Below are 20,798 nucleotides of genomic sequence, written 5' to 3'. Positions count from 1 at the left end.
AGCGGTAGGAGTGCAACATAACAGATATCCACAGGTTTGACCGATGGCGTACCAAGACTGGAAACATTGCTTTTCTTGTCTATCTATACTTGACTTTTTGTCCTCCTCTTTTCTCCATCTTTGTCTGTCTCTTACTTTGTGCCATGTCGTCGCCCTCTGCGCCTCCGCCAGCCAGTCCTCCCATCATTCCCTTGACGCCCTTCGCAGCCCCGACAATGCAATATACAGCATATGCAGGAACGACCAAATAGAGCCACCATGCACGATTCCCAAAGATCACGACTGTGATGAGATTGATCCAGGTCCAGTACAGAATGTCCCACATGAACTCCGTCAGGCCTTTTGCGTCTAGATCCTCCCCAGCCTTCTTCAAGTCGCCGTTAGGATGATATGTCGGACGGGCAAGGATGTCTAGATATACTTCGAGAAATATGGCAGGAGCGCTGAGCAAGAGATAGGGCCACAGGGACAGAGAGCGGCGGAGGGTGAACTTGAGAAAGAGAAACACGATGTGGATTGAGAGGGTTATAAGGTGTGTTTGCCGGAGGCGGCCTGTGTTGCGAGTGGCGAGTGATTTGGCCGCTTTCTTTTGTGGAAGTCTCAGTCAGCGACAGGAATACGGTGACGGGGACGGGGAATTGTCACTCACCTGAGCCATGACTGAGAATTAAATGATCAGTTAGGTGGCAGGTGGTCGGGAGAGATTTTGCTCGACATGAACCGAAAGGAGGTGGATGGCGCAGAAGATAGATTCCCTACTAGCCTGCAGCAGGTGTTTGTACCGTAGTAGACTCCAAAGAGGAAACAAAATCAGGACAATCACAACAATCTACTTGCAATCCTCTATTATTGATTAACAATTCGAAGCAGTTGTGAACTTCCCCGCGGTGCGGCGGCTACGGTGGACGGTGGAGCAGGTTCCAGCCACAGTTTTGCCGGGCCACCAGGACACTGCAGGGCTGTCTGGCTGGTCCTCGAGAGCATTCACTAATAAGGCACTGCAGTGTCTGCGCTGCAAACAGAACAACAACACCAGCCCAAACTCACAAGTAACCTGCCGCATCTATTCTATTGATACTCATCCACAACACCATCTTCACTTCTCCTTCCTTATACGTTCTTCTGTCGGCTTTGCGTTCCTTTACTGTCCAGACGACGCCTTCCATGCATTAATCCATCTCATCCTGCACCTTGACGGCGGTGGCGCAGTTGTTTTGGACAGAGCAGCCTCTGGAAGGGTGGAACTCATGACCTCTCGATCGCGTCCCCTTCCTACTCCGTGGACCTGAGCACTCTCGCGACATATCTTTCAGCTTCTTTCTCTCGCTTGACTGGCACGTCGCCTGATCTTGTCATGGCGCCTACACAACCACACATTGCCGCCGCCCAGCTCCGCCAACTGATCTATTACCACCTCGACAACAACCTGCTCAGAAACGCCCTCTTCCTCGCTTCCCGTCTCGTTGCCTATGAACCTCGCTCCCCCGAAGCTGCTTACTTGCTTGCATACTGTCAATTCCAATCGGGCTTTTTAAAGGCTGCGTGGGATGCTTCACGCGCCGCAGCTGTTAAAGGTATCCACCTAGGATGTGGCTACATTTTCGCCCAGTGTTCTCTAGAGCTCGGTCGGATCGTGGAAGGTCTCAATGCGTTGGAGAAGTGCAAACACCATTGGCAAAACAGAAACACGTGGGGTCAACACAATGAGTCAAGACGCCAACACCTTCCTGATGCCGCTGCCGTGCTATGTCTCAAAGGGAAGCTCTGGAAGGCGCACAAAAACGTGGATATGGCTGTGGAGTGTTGGGCGGCGTCCCTGAAACTGAACCCATTCATGTGGGATGCATTTATGGGATTATGTGATGCTGGAGCGAAGATCAGTGTACCCAACATCTATAAGCTGAACAATGAGATGGTAGCAGCGACACATTCAGCCCAGCAGCAGAGCGCAAGAGTTGAAAATGCGCCGGCGGAGAGGGTACCGGGCACGATTTCGCAAGCACCATCAGATCCATTCGTTTCGACGACGCAAAAGTCAAGCACGCAGCACCACCCGGCAAACTCAGTGCTATGGGAAAAGCTTAATGGCAGCAAGATGAGCGTTAACACAGTCAGCACAATTTTGGACGAGGAGGGTCTTGCCACTCCGTCAACAGAGGCAGACGCGGACGAGGGTGTCGTTCAAAGGGCACAAGCCAACAACCATTATCACGAAGCACCACCAGCACCCATCAGAAAAGCTAAGACCTTGACCGAAACATCCGCGGATCCTCCTCCTAGGTGGAAATCAGGATCTACTAGGATGAGGGCAAAGGCAAAGGGTACATCGGATGATTCAACCACTGTCTTGCAAGATCCTCCTCCGCAGCCACTGCTAGCAGCACCTTCTAAGAGAACAGTTTCAGGTCAACCTGCCCCTACATCGTCTCACGCTGCTCCTTCAAGTATCACCGAGGGAACGAGAAGAAGTAACCGGCTATTGAACACAACGAGACCACCTAGCGCGACTAGTACAGCTGGGAGTAAGATTTCGTCCCTGGCAAACACACTCGGCCTCCGAGAAGGACGAGATATCAAAAAAGCCAAAGCCCCAGCTGCGAAGGGCAGAACTGCCAACGCATCAACGGTAGGGAGAGTCGTGAGCGGAAATAGAACCAGGACCGGGTCGGCAGACCAAATGGACGTGGACTCAAAAGAACAGAAAAATCCTCATGCAAACGCACCTCCGGTACCACCTCTACCAAACCACAAAACACGAGCACCGTCCACTGCGGACCGAGAATTAGAAGCTCTCCAAACTCTTCTGGATCTTTGCGGGAGAATCGCTTCTGCTCAACTCTGCCTGGCTAATTATGACTGCCAAACCGCCATCCAGATGTACAATGCTCTTCCTTCGTCACAACGCGAGACACCTTTCATCCTGAGTCAAATCGCCAAGGCCTATTACGAACAAGCGTCGTACGCCGAGGCTGAGAAATTCTTCATCCGCGTCCGTCAACTTGCGCCTACTCGGCTCGAAGACATGGAAGTCTACTCGACAGTCCTCTGGCACTTGAAATCAGAGATTGAACTTGCCTACCTGGCACACGAGCTTATCGAGATTGATCGGTTATCGCCTCAAGCGTGGTGCGCCATCGGGAATTCCTTCTCTCTCCAGCGGGAACACGAACAAGCATTGAAATGCTTCAAGCGCTCCACTCAACTGGACCCACAGTTTGCGTACGGATTCACGCTCCAAGGGCATGAATACATTGCCAATGAGGAATTTGAAAAAGCCCTTGAAGCCTATCGAGCCGCGATCGCTGCAGATGGGAGACATTACAATGCATGGTACGGGCTTGGGAAAGTGTACGAGAAAATGGGCAAGTGGAATATTGCAGAGCAGCATTATCGGACGGCAGCGAAGATCAATCCTACCAACGCAGTGTTGATATGTTGCATTGGCCTGGTCCTGGAAAAACAGAAACATCCAGATGATGCGCTACTCATGTACAGCCGCGCATGCAGCCTCGCGCCTCAATCGGCCCTGAGTCGATTCAAGAAAGCACGATGTTTGATGAGCTTAGGGCGTCCGCGGGAAGCGCTTGCCGAATTGATGATATTGAGGGATGTGGTCCCGGACGAGGCGAATGTGTGGTTTTTGATGGGACGCCTTTACAAGACCTTGAGAGACAAAGGAAATGCTGTGCGGGCCTTCACCATGGCGTTGAACTTGGATCCAAAGGTATGCTTTCCAAGATTCGCATGATTCGAAAGTGACTAACTTGGAATTAGGCTGCGCAATACATCAAAGACGCCATGGAGAGTTTGGACGATGACGACGAGGATTATGACGAGGATGAAGATATGGAATGATGATGATCTCGATGCTTCCTTGTCGTCCCCAAAGTGGTCTGCCTACCTCCTTAATGGACCCGAGGGAAGGTATCATCTGGCCGATGAGACCCTACCGTCGTCAGACTCGGTAATGTGTTATGGGTTACTACCAAACGTCCAGAAATTCCGTCCTTATTGCCGCGGTAAGCGCTGGGCACTTATTGAGTTTAGCATTTTAATGTTTACTGGACAATTCATGGGTTGGTTCATTCGATGAATCCGAACCGTGGAGTTTTGAGGATGCCGCGACACATGTGGTTATAGAAGAAACGAAGAAAAGAATGGGAAGGAAGATCTCCGTTTGGCGGCAGAAGCACTTGACGCGCTGCTGCAAGAGACGCTTTGGAGTCATGCTCTGAGGTTCTGCATTGGCAATCAGAGGTTCTGATTTCGGATTGTTTGACTCACAGCAAAACAATCCTCTTGATGCCCTTTTCTGGTCTTTTCTGTGTTGGAACGGGAGGCGCCTAATCACTTGGGAGTGATTGTGCTTTCTGCACAGGCACCTGCACAGGCACAGGCACTGGCGGCGGGTTTATGGGCCTGTGTTGAAAACAACGCCTAAGGATGTTTTATGGAAGCGGAGTTGTGGATTTTGCGAGCATGGCTTTTTACCCAGCAGGATTGGAAGCCCCAGCAGCGTCTTTGTACTTTTTTTTTGCATTTTACCGGGGGTGAGCAATGAACGTGAGGATGGGAGGAGCAAAGGCATAACATGGCATAGCATAGCATTCATGGTATGGAATTGGCATTGGCATTGGCATTGGCATGGGACATGCATGGTATGGTAGTGCTCGTGGTATGGCAATAGCATTCATTATGCATGCATTGATTTAGCCATAGCGACACATGCACATATGCACAATCCTAAAAGGCATACACAGTTTTACACTTGTGCAGTCTACAGTCCACAGTGTGTTGTCTTTTGTCTTCAGTCTTCAGTCTATATGTTACTAAGGCCCCTGACCAAGACGGACCACTCGCGTACCTTGTCTATACCGAGTACGAGGTATATCTTATCTATCTTATTTATATGCCTCTCTCTCCCTCTCTACCTCGGGGACGTACTTGTGTCGTGTTGGGTACAGCGAGCGCCCTCACCATCGCCCTCGACTAGGCAGTGTAATTGATTCAATATGTATGGCCAGAAGAACACAGCGAGATCGTCAGGGACATTTTGAGTACATACATACATACATCGATAGATACAAACATACAAACATGGAGACAGACAGACAGACAGACAGAAAGGTGGTATCATTGGCACGGATAGAAAACGCCGATAACAACCCATCCAGACGGATTCCAATACTAGCAAAGACTTGATTGCAGGCAGACAAGACAGGCCACGAAGAGAGAGAGAGATTACCACCGTCGATATACAGACACACATTCTCCGACTCCCCCAGTAGCCCGACAACAGCTCCAACTCCAGCTTCCTTCGAGCTGGTTGACCTCGAACTTCGGACTCGTCAACTGTGCAAATACTTTTGGTTCAGGTCGAGGGAGGCGACTTGGTCTCGTTCTTCACATCGATTCGTCATGTCGTATTCGTCCATTCTTCTCCTCCAGCGCTTGTCACACACTCCCCCAGACTTGCCCCTGTGTCTCTTTCTAGACTCTTCCACCCAGTCACCTGTTCACTCACAACTCGTCCTTCACATACTTGGTCGCGCTGCTCGCCGACTTACTCACCACGCTGGCTATGCTTTCCACGCTTTCGCTGACTGCACTCGCTGCTTCCGTCGCGCTATCAGCCGCTTCTCTTGCCAGAGCGGCAATCCTGCTATTCGCACTCTCGACAGCTTCAAAGATCTGTGAGTTGATACTTTCCATATAACTCTGTTCAGGACCATAAATTGCCTGCGAGACTTTGGCAGTAAGACTCTCGACATTCTCGCTGACTGCAGAAGCCGCCGCCGCCGCATTCTCGGACACTATGGAAGATGCAGATGCGTATGTATCGGCAGCCGCACTGGTCAATGATTCAGCTGTCCCCGTAGGCGTCCCATAAATAGCAACGCTCACGGCATCCTGCGCACTCTTTGCCAATCCCGCAAACGAGGAAGACGCAGCCTCCGCATAACCACCGGGAGTACCATAGATGGCTTCACTGACTGCCACGCTGGCTGATGAGTAACCATCAGCCACAACCGAGGTTGCTTGTTCGAGCGTTCCTTTTGGTGTGCCATACACCTGTGCACTTGCTGCGTCGACTGCGGCGTTCAGTTGTTCTGTTACTGAATCCAAAATAGACGAGACTTCGGGAGGAGGGGTGAAGTAGGAAGAGGCAACGGAGGAAACAGAGGACGCCACGGATGAGGCTGAGCTGTACGCCTCGCCCGCCAAACTAGACGCCGAACTGTATCCTGTGTAGTAGGCGGAGCTGAGGCGACTCATGACCGACTCAGTGAAATCAGGTTCTTTGCCCACTATCAACTCCGAGACGTAGGACTGGATGACGACGTATTGATCGTTGGCAAAGTCCGTGACCTGGGCAGAATATTCTCCAGCTTGGGTGGCGAAATTTTCATAGAAGGGCTTGGGGGTGCCGTAAATCTGTTCACTCGCCTTCGCGACTAGGGCTTGCCAGTTTTCAGATGCCACGCTGGAGATCGATTCGACGGAACCAGTTGGAGCACCGTATACGGCTGTGCTGGCCGCGTAGCTTGCTGCAGAGAAAGATGAAGAAGCGGCAGCGATCGCAGCATCGTACTGTGAAGAGATAGAATCGAGTACACTCTGTGCCGGGGCCGTCTCCTTTTTGCCCATTGCCGATGATGCCGAGTCCAACAATGCGGACATCTGAGAAGCAGCCGCCGAGGAAGCCACTGTATACTGTGACGATGCTGCATTCAAAGCACTCTGATAGTAAGGGACAGGAGTGCCGTAAACGGCTGTGCTCGCCGCATAGCTTGCTGCAGAGAGAGAGGACGAGGCGGCAGAAATGGCGGCGTCATATTGTGACGAGATAGAATCAAGGACGCTCTGTGCTGGAGAAGTCTCCTCTTTACCAAGGACAGAGGAGGCTGATTCGAGCATTTGTGACAGTTGGGAAGAGGCGGCGGCGGAAGCAACGACATACTGCGACGATGCGGTCTCCAAAGCAGCCTGGTAGAACGGAGCAGGAGTGCCATAAACGGCAGTGCTGGCAGCATACGATGCAGATGACAGCGAGGACGAGGCGGCGTCAATGGCACTTGAGTAAGCTGCTACGGCTTCATCCCATAGGCTCTGTACCGTTGTGCCCGAGGATGATTTGAATGCGTCCAGACTCGAAGCAGCTGCTGACGAGGCTTCCGAGTATTGGGATGCGGCTGCCTCAAGGAGGCTCTGGTACGCAGGCACCGGGGTCCCATAGATCCCAACAGATACCACGCTGGACACGCTGCTCAGTACAGGTGTTGGTGTCCCGTAAATTGCACTCGAAGCTGCCGCAACAAAGTCATCATACTGCTCGTGCGCCAGCCCAACGGCAGCATAGTAGTTCTTTCTCGCCTCTTGGAGATATCTCGCATGGGCAGGGGTAGGTGTAGCTCCGACAGCAACCTTAGCCTTCGAGTATTGAGCCGAAGCTGCAGCCAAAGAGTCTTGCAAAATTGACGATGCCATAGACGAGACAGACTCAAGAGGGTTGGTCTCCGGAAGTGCACTGGATGCTGACTTGCGGGCTGATTCTAGTCTACCGCTTGCAGCGGCGACGGCACCCGAATAAGCTGACTCGATTGAGGAAAACATTTGCTCATGAACAGGTTTCGGAGTTCCAGAGATCTGCTGAGAAGCGATCGATTTTGCGGCGTTGTAGTTGTCCTCGGCTCTGCTGACGGCCTCGTTATAGAGGGAGCTGGCTTGTTGAAGCAACGACTCGGTGACAGGGGTTGGCGTTCCGAAAATGATTGAACTCGCAGCCGCCACGGCTTGCTCATATTGTTCAGATGCGGCGCTTGCAAGGCTTTCAGCTGTGCCAGTGGGTGTGCCGTACAAAACGTTGGAGGCCGCTGCTAGAGCGCTGGAATACTGCTCACCCGCGACAGATGTGATACTCTCCACCTTGCCTTGCGATGTGCCGAACATGGCTTCAGATACTGCGCGGCTAACCTCTGCATAGCGATCACCAGCCTCATTGATCACGCTTTGAATGTTGTCAGAGAAAGTCGACTCCTCGCTGTTGTCAAAAACGTCATCCAGAATAGGTATCGAGCCCTTCACCTCCGAAGCCATTGCACCTCCAAAGACTTTCGATACTTTGGTGGTTGCCGAATCTTCAGCCGCGCTTACGGAAGGGAGTTCATTTGTTGATGTGGAAGCGATGGACTCGAATGACGATATTCCAGAGCTCGCCGACTCTATCACATCTTCCGTGAAGTCCGAAACAGTCTCCTCTGCCTCGGAGAGCAGGGATTCAGCCGTCCCGGGACTGCCTTCAACAACAGTCCCGGTTGCAGATTCGTACGCCTCTCCGGCAGCGGCACTGACATCAGACACGAGTGATTCAACAGGCTCCGCAATAGAAGATTCCAGCATGGAAGAGACTGACGAAATGGCATCGCCCGCAAATTCGCTGGCTGTTGACGTCGCGGACTCGACGGTGCCAGTACTGGCTCCTAGGGCCGCAGAGGATGCAGACGAGACTGCTACAGTAGCAGCATCGCTTCCCTGTGATAAAACAGAGCTGGCCGCCTCCACAGCCTCCGAGGGTGCGCCTCCAAGCTCCGAGACCAGACTAGACGCAGCTGAAACCGCCTCTGCCGGCATCGTTCGAGTTCCAAAATCGTCCGAGGAATCGCGGGCTTTCAGTTTCCATTGAGCAACACTTTTGAGTCTGACCAGTTCTTTCGCAGCGTCTTCAGTCATTGCCATGCATTCTTCCAGGATTTGTCGAGCCGTTTCAATTGCTGCTTCCGCTTCTGGACTCTTCATGGCTACGTCTTGGACCTCAATTTTCCATTCGTCGAGCGTCTTTCGGAGCTCGTGAAACTTCTGCCAATGTTTGTAGGTGACTCCTTCCATCCATGACCAGCGCATTCCGACTTCTTGGAGCCCGATGTCTTTGATACCATCTAAGACTTCCAATGTAGAGGCGGAGGCAGCCTCGAGTCTTTGGATCAAGCCTTGTTCAAAGCCCTGAGACCAGTCTCGGACATTTTGGGCGCGTCCCTTGATTTCAGCGCCCGAAGATCTGATTGATCCGAGAATGTCTTCTGCTGCCTTCTTCACAGCCTCTGCACTCGCATCGTCAGGGAGTGACGCAACGGTTGACTTGATCTTCGCTTTGACATTCTCCAACTCGTTTTCCACGGTCTTCTCCAAAGCGTTCGCCAATCCTCGACCAACGCCGTCGATGTCACTCTTGACAAGACTGTCGACGATGGACTCAACTCGTTCTCGTAGATCATCGCTGCCCTTATCAGCCGCAACAGCAAATTTCTTTTGCCATGTTCGAAGGTCTTCAGCAATTTGCTCCTCTGTAGCAATAGGATATTCAATTGGCCGCTTCACACGTTCAACAGGAGTCGGCTCAGCTTCTTGAGATGTAGTCGTAGTAGAGGATTCTGTTTCGTCCTCGGAATCAAACAGAGCATATACATCATCCATTGTGTCTGTAGTCGCGCTTGGAGTGGCGGAGGCGACGTAGGTTGACTGGGTGTTATCTACCTCGTCCATGGCGGCTTTCAACTGGCGACTCTCCCGATACTTGGCAATCCTCTCATTGATCATGACCAGCTGAGGCCGAACATTATCGATGTAAAGACCCTTTACAAAGGGCCAGAACGTGCCGTCCATGAAGATGACGAGATCCGACCAAGCATGTCGCAGAAGAGGGTATGCAGTGTTCAATGCGAAATCTTGACTGAGACTGTATGCTTTATTGAGATGTGGGAGGGAGTATTCCACTGCCGGAAGAAGATGCTGTCGGTAGACTCGATAGACTTGATCTCGTGCTGGGGCGTAGTAGGGCGCAGTCGTTGCGATGACTTGGTCGACGTGGGGCCCTATATTCTTCTCGTAGAACCTGGCAGCATTTCCCCGTGCCAGGTTAATTTGAGGCATGACAGCCTTTTCCCATTGCGCTTGAGAGTATGCCTTTGCAGCGTCGATCTGCGGAGCAGCATATTTCTCATAATTGACGACAGCGATTTTGGTCGCAGGTCGCACCACTCGGCTTTTCACTAGGTGTGCATATGGCTCAGCTTTAGCAACGTAAGGAGCTGCATATTCATCGTAATATGGTTGCAGATGAGGTTGGATGTATTCCTTCGCTGAAAGGTACGTTTCACATATTCGCGGAGAGGTATCGGTGAGGGCAGTCCGCGAAGAGGGACAGCTGAAGAGGATAGTGAGGAGGCAGTACCATGTGGCAAGCCTATGGAGTAGTCAGAAGTTATCCTTTGACAAATGGATTGATTGTTAGACATACCTTGCCGAGTTGTTGAATAACCAAGAGGTCCAGCTCCGGCGAGAGCGTTGGCGACCAGGTTGCCGTGCAGGCGGTCCTACAGCGTGCCCATTGGGTCTGTCTTTGACACTCTCTATAGGTCTTCCATTCTCAACAACTGCCATCGCAGCTGATACGACTTTGAGGATTGGTCCTCACTCCCACCCAGTGTGCTGATTGGACTGCCAACCTTTTGGAGAAAGGAAGGTACTTCGGCCAGTGCTGGAAGAGCAAATAGCAGCACCCAAATGCCACCGTTAGACCTGCACAACGCAGCAGGAAAAAGGGACGCAGAATGGAATTATAGAAAGAGATGAAGAATTCCAGAGCGAATCTGGTGGTGTGAGGATGATGGCCGAGGAAGAGTGGTGAATGGGATGACCAGGTAAATGGTAGCTCAATTACCGTCTTTCGAAAATTATGGAGGATGTCTGGAGTGAGGAGACTTTGTGAAGCCTGCAAGCGAGTTAGACTTGCAGGGGGCAGTTCAAGCGTCAAGCTTGCGAGGCACAACTTGCAGCCAACTGCGTCACCCAGCACCGAAGTTGCATAAAACCTGCGACGCGGAGGGTAGCAACCAGTCACCACCAGGTAAGAGGCGAAGCACGGATGGCCAACCCCCAAGAACAAAGGGGACCAAGGAGGTGTTTGTGATAAACCAGGAGATTAAGCTATCAGATCGACAGTTGTATCTTCGATGAGAATGGATTCTTGGTGAAGGTCTGTCCCAGATCGGAGACGACAATGATGTCAACCGTGCACATGTCTGGGGGCTCAATTCGATGACAACCAACGGAATGGGCGACGGTGGCTCTCAGTGGTGGATGGATGGTGCATGTCATGCCGAGTCCAGGTGTGGGATGGACGGGGTGGCAAGGTGGATTGTGGGATATGTGGCTTTGCGGCTTTTGCTTGGCTGCGTGCCTGCGCTGGACAGCTGCAGACGTTGTAACCCACCGTAGTTGCACAATCAGACAATGTCGCCTGTGCAAGTAATGCACCGTACCAATACTTCCACGTGACCCTCACGCACGTGTCTCATGTTCCCTCCACCATTCCTCGTAGAAGACCGAAAGACGCCGTTCTCTTTGACCAAGGCTCGTGTTTGTTATTATATACCTGAACCTTCTATCTCTATAGCAAATCATGACTCATGTTCATACCTTCGCCCACGCCCTGCTTGAACAGACACAGCGCACTCATACTCACAAAGCTATCTCCTTGCCTTTCCCTTTCGACAAAGCCTCACTCCTCCCCCTCGGCTTTGGTTCATGAAAATTATGTAACCTCTCACCAATCAAGTACACTTCGTCCCTGATCTTGATCCTCCAGCTCTCCAGTTTTCTCCTTATGTATAGCAATCCTACATAATTGACCATCAAGCACAAGAAAAGCGGATATGCAAAACGGTACATCCGAATTTGCCTTCCTCGATCGGAAATATGGAAGATGCCGATGATGGCTCTCATGCAAGTAAGAGGTGCAATAAGGAGTGTGATACAGATGATCGTAGCCGGGAGAACGAAGGCGCGGGACGCGAGAGGGATGTCGGCGTGAAAAATGCCGTTGCGAATGATCCCACGAAGAGCTCTGGCTGGGCGCACAGTAGGCGGGAGGACGTGAGCCAGGATGCGGAAGATCAGGCGTAGGAAAACGAGGCCGATAGTCCATGATTGGAGGATGAATATCGTGGCTGGCGGGAAAGGCTTGGTGGTAGCTGGTCCAGCCGAAACCGTCGGGGCCGAAGATGAGGACGGTGAAGAGTCGCGGTTGAGCTTTTGATGACTGAGGACTTCGAGCAGGTCAAAGATCGGAATGTGAATGTACAGCTCTACCACCAGAGAGACGACGAAGGGAAGAATGAGGGTGGTGAATATCCCAAGGTATGTCAGGCCAAGGACATGCAGCACCGAGGCGAGAAACTGCTTTCCGGACCATTTGAATTTCTTTTGCAGGTAAGTTCGAGCCGGCCCGGCGTAGGCGATTGCATACCCCACCGCTGCGAAAATGTGAATACCAACGGTGAAAGCATATAGATCATTTGGTGGTTGAGTAGATTGCGAGAGGACTCGAGTCAGTTTGCGACCGACAATGAGAGGTCCCACAGTAAACGCGGAGCCAGTCAAGGCTGCGAAGAACCACAACAGGATCACAAACGATGTAATTCGAGCTTGGAAATTCGGAGGAAGATAGACCTTGGTGAATTGAGGATTTTTCTTGCCATGAGGGGCAAAGAATAACTCTGGCGCACCATCCACCCTCTCATTGTCTTCTGTCACTTCGAGAAAGACTCGTCGGCCCTTGGCGATGCGCACAGAGTCGGATGCAGGTGCTCGAACATAGCGTCCGTCACGTTTCGGTTCTGCCGCCGGATCTTTGGTGAATAGGTTCCACGGAAAACGGTTCGGGTGGCTGAAGGTTTCTTCTTTGCGTTCCTCCCCGAAAAGAAAGTTGGTCAATCTCAACCACCTGGCACATCCCCGAAACCACCACTGATACATTGCGGAGATCTTTTTCGATGGCTCGGCCCGGCGCAAGGCAAATGGAAGTAGAAAATTGTAAAAGATGATGTCGACCGGGAATGACAGCCTGGGTTCCGGAGTTGACCACTGAATCGGGAGAACGACGCCAAACCAATCTATCGACCATACCACGCCCCCAAGACAGACAATAACCAGGCCACCATAGACCAACGCTGAGAATGCAATTTTGCCCAGTTGTGCTGGGACTGGTCGCTCTAGAACATCGCGCACCGGGTGAAACGTCGGATCGTCAGGATCTCGAATAAAATACAGGACTCCCTTTCGCATAATTTTCCGGCATATTGATACAAAGAGGGCGAAATGAAACATGTAACAGGTTCCGATGAACCAGTGAATGAATATTCCGGTCAAAGGGGTGCGCATCAGGAAGGCAATGCGACTAGCAACAGTGGCGTCGGCAAACAGGGGAAGAAGCGCCAGATCCAGGAGCAGTCCACAGTACAAAGGAAAGACCAGCATTTCGATACCGATGATGACAATGACTTTCATCACTCCACCTGCTTGTCGTAGCGAGTCCGCAAAATAGCCCTCGACCCTTTCGCCTTCTTTCAAGCCAAGGATGAGATGAGCAATCTCGAGGAAGACGATTCCAGCAATGGCGAAAAACGCATAACCAAGCAAAATTGTGAGGATTCGGTCTTCTGTGCCCCATTCAGCCAAAGAAGGATTCATCCCATCTCCGTTGCCAGAGGGTGGCGAGCCCAGATCCGTGGACAGGGAACGCAGATAGTTCATCGCATATTCACAGAGCTGAGGTATCTTCGCAAGTTGAGTAGGAACAGATCTCAAGGCATACCAGAAGGTCAACATGGTAGCCGAACTCTGGCTGTTCATAGTCAACATAGTTTGACCCTGAGCGAGCGTAAAAGCGATCCACTGGACTGCTGTATGTAGGCCGGTCTTGAAAGAGATGAGTGCTTGGTGTGACTGCATCGAAAACGTGGGCAAGTCGGGCTTGAGGCTAAGAACTGCAGCGGAGAGAGTTTTTTCCAAGCGCAGACCGCTCTTCTGACTCAGATCAAGGCTGAAGCCTTCCAATGTGGTGGTGTCGAGGATGCCGCCGAGTCGTGGCATGGCTAGAGACATCATAGTGTGCATGATTTTTATAGGCTGGTTCAGGAGAAAGCCGGTCAGGCCGAACACGAAGAAAATGATATCAACCACAATATCCGCCGTTCGTGACAGGACGAATAGTGGCGCCTTCACCAACATGCTGGTAGGACTTGAGAGAAACAACAGTGCAATCTTTCCCCATATATAAGGACACCAGACACTAGCCGCCAAGGTCACCGTGATGAGGAACAGGGAGAAGATGACATTCTGAACCATGCCAAAAATTGGTCCTTCCATGCCAAGAAGTTCCAGGATGCCGTCAAGATCTTCTGCGTCGTCTTGATTAGCCTCATTGAGATCGACTCCAAAGAGCATGTTAGGCTCCCTGGCTTCTGCAGGTCCAGCAGGTTGTGCCTCGATGGCAATAGGAAGCGCTTGGGCAGGTCCAGCGTCTCGGTTTTGGATCGGAACGAACGGAGCTTCTGCATCGACATCTTCCACAATGCGTTCCTCGTCCTGGTCCTCTGCGCGTGGGGCATCGCCAGGCTCTGCGCGAGGCTGTCCGTCGGCCTCAAAATCCGTGTGCCAGAGCCAATGTGATATCTTTCCCCAAAACGGGGTATCCTCAAGCGGATTTTCGTCCCCAGACACGAGAACTTCCTCAGCCTGTACATCATCTGCAACGTTGAAAGGGACTTCCTGGCCTTCACCATCAAATACGTTAGCCCCTGACGGCAGAAGTTGTTCCGCATCGTTCGAATCGGGTGTGGGTATGGCAAGTGCATCTGAATCAGACTCATGTTGATCAAAGCTCGAGGCCCATAGTCCATTCGGTGCGTCGTCACCCACATCTGACACCTCTGCAAATGACACTCTCCGGCTAGAAGTCTCTGCTGGTTCCAATTCTTCTTGTCTGAATGGCCGATGCTCTGAGTCCTGCAGTCCTTCAGATTCGGAGATCTCGGAAACATCATCAGGATACCAGTAATGCCCCATACGGACAGGGGAGTCCTCGCCACTGTTCGCATCGACGAGAGGAGGACTCGGAGTTACTAACGGAAGATAGTGATTAGCTTCGGTGTCGTCAGCGCTGTGTCTTCTAAATAGTTGATTCCAAGGTTCATTTGAATCCACATCGTTCCCCCTTGGATTTCGCCAGCGACCAGGCTGCTCCTGAGCAGTGCCGGCAATAGCTGATGAGCTCTGCGACCTAGTCCTAATAATCGGTCTTTCAAATTCAGGTCCCGTTCCACTAGACACATCATCGTCCGTAAGAGCACGACGTGGGGATAGTGTTGGCGGTGTCGTTTCCTCTCGAGGTGCTTGAGCTGCAAGACGTTCCAGGGCTGCTATCTCATCCGCGATGTTATTGCCGAAACGGGGAACGCGGCGTTGGTTAGGAGGTGGTCTAGGCGGAGCTACCTGATCAGGAGGTAACTGTGCTGCCAGATCCTCCATGGCAGCTATTTCGTCTGCGACATTATCCCCAACACGGGGGACACGCGGTAGATGAGGAGGCAGACGTGGTCCCGCATCATCAGCCTGAGCATTTTCGTCCGGGTCGGGCATGTTCAGGATCGGCTGTTGATTGATGACCCATTCTCGAATCAAAAAGACGAGGATGAATGCCGCAACCAGCAGGACACAGATCAGCTGGCCTTCGATCACGTCGACCGTGATATGGTTAGCCAAAGGAGAAGTGGACCATGACGATATAAACTGAACATCGGATAACAGTGACGGATGCCTCCTGGTCGTTGGAGAGAATTCCCCGACGGAACTCTGGTCTTGTCCAGGAGTATCGGTTTGTCTCAAACGTAGGGTGAAGACGGATAGAATGAAGCGAAGTATTCTGCCAAACACGCTTTGACCAGAAAACAGCCGCGCAACATCAGCCAAAGAAATTTGCATCGGAGGAAACACCAGTTTAATCTTCTCCAGCTGTTCAGGAATAGTGAAGTTCAGGGAGGCGGCAAGCGAGGCTCCAGGGCCGGCATCCGTGTCGTTCGTATTCGACGAACGGTCGGACATGGCTTGTATGTTGGACTCATCCACCCAGTTCCCATCTGCAAGCCAGAACAAGCCTCTCCATATCTGCCGAATGCACCAAGGCAAACAGCAGGTCCAGATGATGCTCACCAGCAAGTAGCGGGACCAGCGAGCAAACTCGGTCGCCCCATGACGAGCCAGTTGGCGCAGAAAGAGCGGAAACGGCAGGGTGGCGGGCATGGACCGGTCATAGAGTTTGGTGAACCGAAAAGAAGTCTTGCACAACTCGCAGTATTTCTTCTGGGAATGTGAGAGCCACTCCATCAGGCATTCTTGGTGGACGAATTTGATGCTGCCAGAGCATTTGCACGGATAGTATAGAGGTTGTGTGCTGGTGCCTTCGCCCCGGCAAATACGACAGTAGTCCTGTCCTTCTTCATGGCCCGTTGTCCCGACAGAGGTCCTGCGAGTGACGATACGAGGCAGGGGGTTGGGATATCTCTCTTCGAAAGGATCGAGCGGCATTTTGTCTTGTACCGACAGGATTGGAATTCGGAGGGTGTTTCAACGATTTGCATGTCGGCCAGGCGATGCAACTCAAGCCATCGCCGGGTAGAGAAGGAGGGAGGAAAATGCGATGACAGTTTCAAGGTGTCACTGTCTCTACTGTCAGCAAAACGAAAAGCCTCGAGGCGGAAGGTGAAGATTTGGCGGGTTGTTTCTTGAATAGACAAACGGGTTGAGGATGCAGCGCAGTCTAGGCGGAATGTCAGTGATGCCCAGTTCCGGTGCTAATGACCGTCTCCGGTCTGTCACGTGCTGTCAATTGCCACTACAGTGGAGCATATTGTAACTGCGATCACTCTCGCCTACAAGGTGGGAGGCCTCATTTCTCCCTTGCAGATAAAACGTGCCGCCTCCGCTTTCCTCTGCCTCCAGAAATGTCCCTCGTGCATCTTGTCACAGCAATGGTTGAGAGTCTAGAACGTGACATTGGCCCCGGTAACGGCTCTCCGATCAGGATCTCAATAACTCGACCTGCAAACGGCCTCCGTTTTCCAAGCTTTGTCTATACAGCAAAATAGCAGTAGAGATTTCCCGTGCGATGGCTGATTCAGTTTTGCCGGAACGGCGGAAAGCATGGCACCCCAAGGCGAGGACAGGGTGCAAAACCTGCAAGGCCCGCCATGTGAGATGTAGCGAGGAGAAACCGCAGTGTCAACGGTATCACAAGCTGCCGCTCCCGCTGGATAGATTGACTGGCTAACCAGCTAGATTTGTAGTTGCATCAAACTGGGCAAAATCTGTGGCGGCTATGCGGACAACCCGAAACCTTGGATATTTGAACCCTGGAGCGAACGTTCCGGTCATTATCGCGGGAGTCAATCCGCGAATGATGCTTTGGAAGAACCTATAACCGTTGTGTCACTGTATGATGGCGTGTTTACATCTCCCTATACGACTGCCGAAGCTCAGACTGCCTTGGATTTCTGGCTCCGATTGACCACTCCAGGGGGCACCGATTGTCCGGCGGATGCGATACGAAACACTCTCGGGCGGTATATTCCACAAGCTGCATGGCATCTCGACGTCGTAAGGCATAGCCTGCTCTCTGCTGCATCAACGGCACTCGTGCTTGAGGCTCGAGCGTCGAATTGGAGCCTAGAACTGCAGTCGATTTTATCGAAACAGTCAGTTGTCCACATGCATCTGGCCATACAAGCCGTCCTCAAGGAGAGACAACCGTCATTATCCACAGTGCTGGCCGCAGTGATGATCGCTGTTGTCTGTGTCTGGACCGGACGCTGGGAGGAATACAATCGACACATCAATCACTGCCGTACTCTCGGTCGTGCGGTCCGTGCGAAGGGTGAGTTTGTTGACGCAGACCTGTTGATTTCTATCGACACCATGTTCCATGTCCTACAACCATTCCCGCCGATCTCCTCTATAACAAAGGAATCTCGAATGGAATATGCCGTCGCAGTCCTCACCGCAGCAAAGGCATGGTTCGATGATTGTCTCACCAATCTCGAAGGAACATCTGCGTGTGAGCCATTGAAGACAGCATTACGCGCTTACCGCACGAGGACAACGTGGACGTTGCATCACTGGCACAAGTTCGACGGCCAGGGTAAAGAACATGCCCACTTTGCCAGCCTCACACAGTCGCCCTTTGGCCCAGCAGTAGGGCATGTGCAGCAGTATATCAACGACCACACCGACTTCGACCTGGGCTTGTTCACCACGCAGCTCACCCTCAGCTTTAAATCGACTCTGCTTTATGGGGCTTGTGGAAACGCTCAGAGAATACGGGAGACGGCCATCGCCTGCCACGCTCCGATTGTGATACTGGCATCGGATTCTCTTTGAAGAAGTGAATTGTCGTCGTCGTCGGAGGCGGCCCGTTGACGAGACGCCGCCACGGGGTATTTTAGGTACCAATCTCGAAAAGAAATTGACGCCGAGCTAACTAACAAGCTCATCGTTCGTTGAATACTTTCGCTGGACCTGGTATATTTGAAGAAGATAAAAAAATGTGAACTCTCTTGAGCAGTACATAGTCGTCGCGGCACCAACAATACTCAAAAATTTCCTATAATTCCACCATCCAATCATCCATATCACTTTGACGCAGGGTCCGAAATCCAAGTAGTAGCAGCCGCGTGCCCTCAACCAGACATCATTCAAGCAAAATCTATATAGGTGTCCCGTAACATTCGTTCGTACTTCATTGCATGGTAGTCGGTACATAATAACGACAGATGGAATCTATAATCTAGATCATGACCGTCACATCCCAACCTAGACCCAAAACTTGGGAAGTGTATCCCTTTCTTCGGTCCAGGTGGATGGGTGTCGATGGCGATATCGATAAAGGGGCGGTAATCACTCTGAACCTATATGGCTAGGCAGGGTTATAAGGGTTAGACGAAGTCTGGGAGTAGGACTTCAAAGTTCTTGTTGCTGGGCTCTCAAGCGCCCCAGCTGCCCCTCCAGGCGACCTCCAACTCGGACTCGTCCCCTGCCAACTTCCTTTTCTTCCTGGCGATGCCGTCTCTGACGCACTCGGCCACGTCCTCGGGGTTGGTGCCGCGTTTGCGACGCTCGACGCGTTCGTCGCCTAGGACGGTGTCGTTTGCGATCAAGCTGTACACATCGGCGATGCCTTCAAAGACGCCTCCCGGCCCACGCTGGCTGTGGCCGTTGCCATTGCCGCTGCCGGCGATGAGGGTGCCATTTGGGGATTGGTGACGGGCGTGATTGTCGTGGTCGGATCCGTTGTGGGAAGAGGGGGATGGGGAGAGGACGGCGTTGGTGAACCCACCTTCTTCGGCAAACGTCTCGTTGATCTGCCGCATCTCTTCCACCCAGCGGTACGCTTTGGGCGGCATGCTCACCAGGCCTCCCTGGGCGAAGGCGAGCAGCTGCGGACTGAATTCCTGCAGGTGGGCCTGGAGTTCTTTGAGCACACCGCACGTCTGGGCCGTGGTGAAGGACAGGATCGAAAGCGCCGTCATGCCCTTGGTCAAAGCGGCGAAACACGACTTCAACGCCGATGCGGTGCCGATCTTGGGGCCGACAATCCGCATGTTCATCAGCTCAATCATTGCGGGAGTCAGGAGGTCGGCGTGCTTGGGCCCGGACACGACGATCGACGGCTTCTTCCAGGTCTGGTCCGGTTTGAGTGATGGAGGGGCCCCGATGATGCCGCCATCGAGGAAGTCGATCGGGATCGGGTCCAGCTCTGGCTCGGATTCTTTCTTCGGGTGAAAGGAGAATGTGCGCGAGATGGACAGTCTTCGGGGCAAGGCAGGAGTCGATGGTGTCGAGAACATGGAGGCGATGGATCGGGCCGTCTTGGGACTAATGGCATTCATGTCGATGTACGTCAGACTCGGCGCCTGCGATACAGCCGTAGTGCCTCGTCGTTCGCTGCGCCTCTTGATCGCCGTCTGCGAGCGGCAGGCTTCCAGCGCCCTTCGAGCCGTCGCTATGGCATCCCGAGGAGGCACGATGCTGAGGATAATGTCCGCCTCAGCCACGAGCTGTTCGTCCGACTCCAAGGTAGTGATCTGCGACGACTTGATCCGGTCAAGGGTATGCTGACTTGAGGGCCATTCAGCAAAGAGTTCAATGTCATCTGGGTGGAGATCTGAAAGCACTTGCCTTCTGCCCTTGGCGACCGTGTAGACGGTGTAATTGTGATGGCGGAGAAGCCGGGCAACCCCCATGCCCATGTCACCTATCGAGAGGATCCCTACGGCGGGGGTGATTTGCGTCGACGAGGTCGCCATTGTTCTTCTGTGGAGGAAAAAGGGGTGGATACAGGGAGACGACGGGCTTGAGGGTTTACAGGCTGAAGAGGGCCAGGGGATGTCGATGAAGCGAAGTCATAGATGATGAGTTGAAACAAGATGCGCAAATGCGTCGCCTGACTCTCACCACCCGCCAACGTTGCCCATCTTGGCCTGGCATCCTGGGCGGTTCCCCGCATCTTGATGCCGCAACGCGGACCGACTCTTGCGTGACTTGGATTAATAAATTGCACACCTAGGTAGATATCAGGGTAACACTCCTGAGCAGTCAGTGGCCAGGGGGACAAGACCATCTTTGAAGTGTCCTCGACAATATGCATGGCAGTAAAGAAATCTAATTCATCTATCCGATTCCCAGGTCTTTGTATATTCTATTCTATGTATATGCCCAACAAGCCAAAACCCAAACACTCATGAAAAAATGAAGATATTGCTCAAAACGCGATCAGATGCTACACAGCTTTTGTGCGCCGTGGTTCTCTCACTTGTATCACATCCCCTGCTGTCGCCCACAATCTGTCGCTCCGCCTCCCCCATCAGATATTACATTATTGTATAGTGGATATGGTATTCTTTTCTCGA

At 52.3% G+C, this 20,798-nt stretch overlaps 5 protein-coding genes across 5 annotated transcripts; 2 read left to right on the top strand and 3 right to left on the bottom strand.

Moving 5' to 3' along the window:
* Positions 1–79: 79 nt before the first annotated feature.
* Positions 80–658, bottom strand: AYO20_02190 (hypothetical protein; the record flags this gene model as incomplete). The annotated part of the gene is made up of 2 exons (XM_022640495.1): positions 80–586; positions 650–658. 2 exons carry the CDS (start codon positions 656–658, stop codon positions 80–82), a joined length of 516 nt encoding a protein of 171 aa, XP_022503552.1.
* A 696-nt stretch (positions 659–1,354) lies between these two features.
* On the top strand, positions 1,355–3,855 carry AYO20_02189 (hypothetical protein; the record flags this gene model as incomplete). The annotated part of the gene is made up of 2 exons (XM_022640494.1): positions 1,355–3,724; positions 3,775–3,855. The coding sequence occupies 2 exons, from the start codon at positions 1,355–1,357 to the stop codon at positions 3,853–3,855; spliced, it is 2,451 nt and encodes an 816-aa protein (XP_022503551.1).
* Positions 3,856–5,520: 1,665 nt separating this feature from the next.
* On the bottom strand, positions 5,521–16,422 carry AYO20_02188 (hypothetical protein; the record flags this gene model as incomplete). Its single annotated transcript, XM_022640493.1, has 3 exons — positions 5,521–10,240; positions 10,295–10,406; positions 11,607–16,422. 3 exons carry the CDS (start codon positions 16,420–16,422, stop codon positions 5,521–5,523), a joined length of 9,648 nt encoding a protein of 3,215 aa, XP_022503550.1.
* Positions 16,423–17,037: 615 nt separating this feature from the next.
* On the top strand, positions 17,038–18,270 carry AYO20_02187 (hypothetical protein; the record flags this gene model as incomplete). The annotated part of the gene is made up of 2 exons (XM_022640492.1): positions 17,038–17,093; positions 17,181–18,270. 2 exons carry the CDS (start codon positions 17,038–17,040, stop codon positions 18,268–18,270), a joined length of 1,146 nt encoding a protein of 381 aa, XP_022503549.1.
* A 602-nt stretch (positions 18,271–18,872) lies between these two features.
* On the bottom strand, positions 18,873–20,195 carry AYO20_02186 (hypothetical protein; the record flags this gene model as incomplete). The annotated part of the gene is made up of 1 exon (XM_022640491.1): positions 18,873–20,195. The coding sequence occupies one exon, from the start codon at positions 20,193–20,195 to the stop codon at positions 18,873–18,875; it is 1,323 nt and encodes a 440-aa protein (XP_022503548.1).
* Positions 20,196–20,798: the final 603 nt, after the last annotated feature.

This window comes from Fonsecaea nubica, assembly GCF_001646965.1.
Source record: "Fonsecaea nubica strain CBS 269.64 chromosome Unknown Scaff9, whole genome shotgun sequence".
Classification (NCBI taxonomy): domain Eukaryota; kingdom Fungi; phylum Ascomycota; class Eurotiomycetes; order Chaetothyriales; family Herpotrichiellaceae; genus Fonsecaea; species Fonsecaea nubica.
This window is presented reverse-complemented; position numbering and strand designations above follow the sequence as displayed.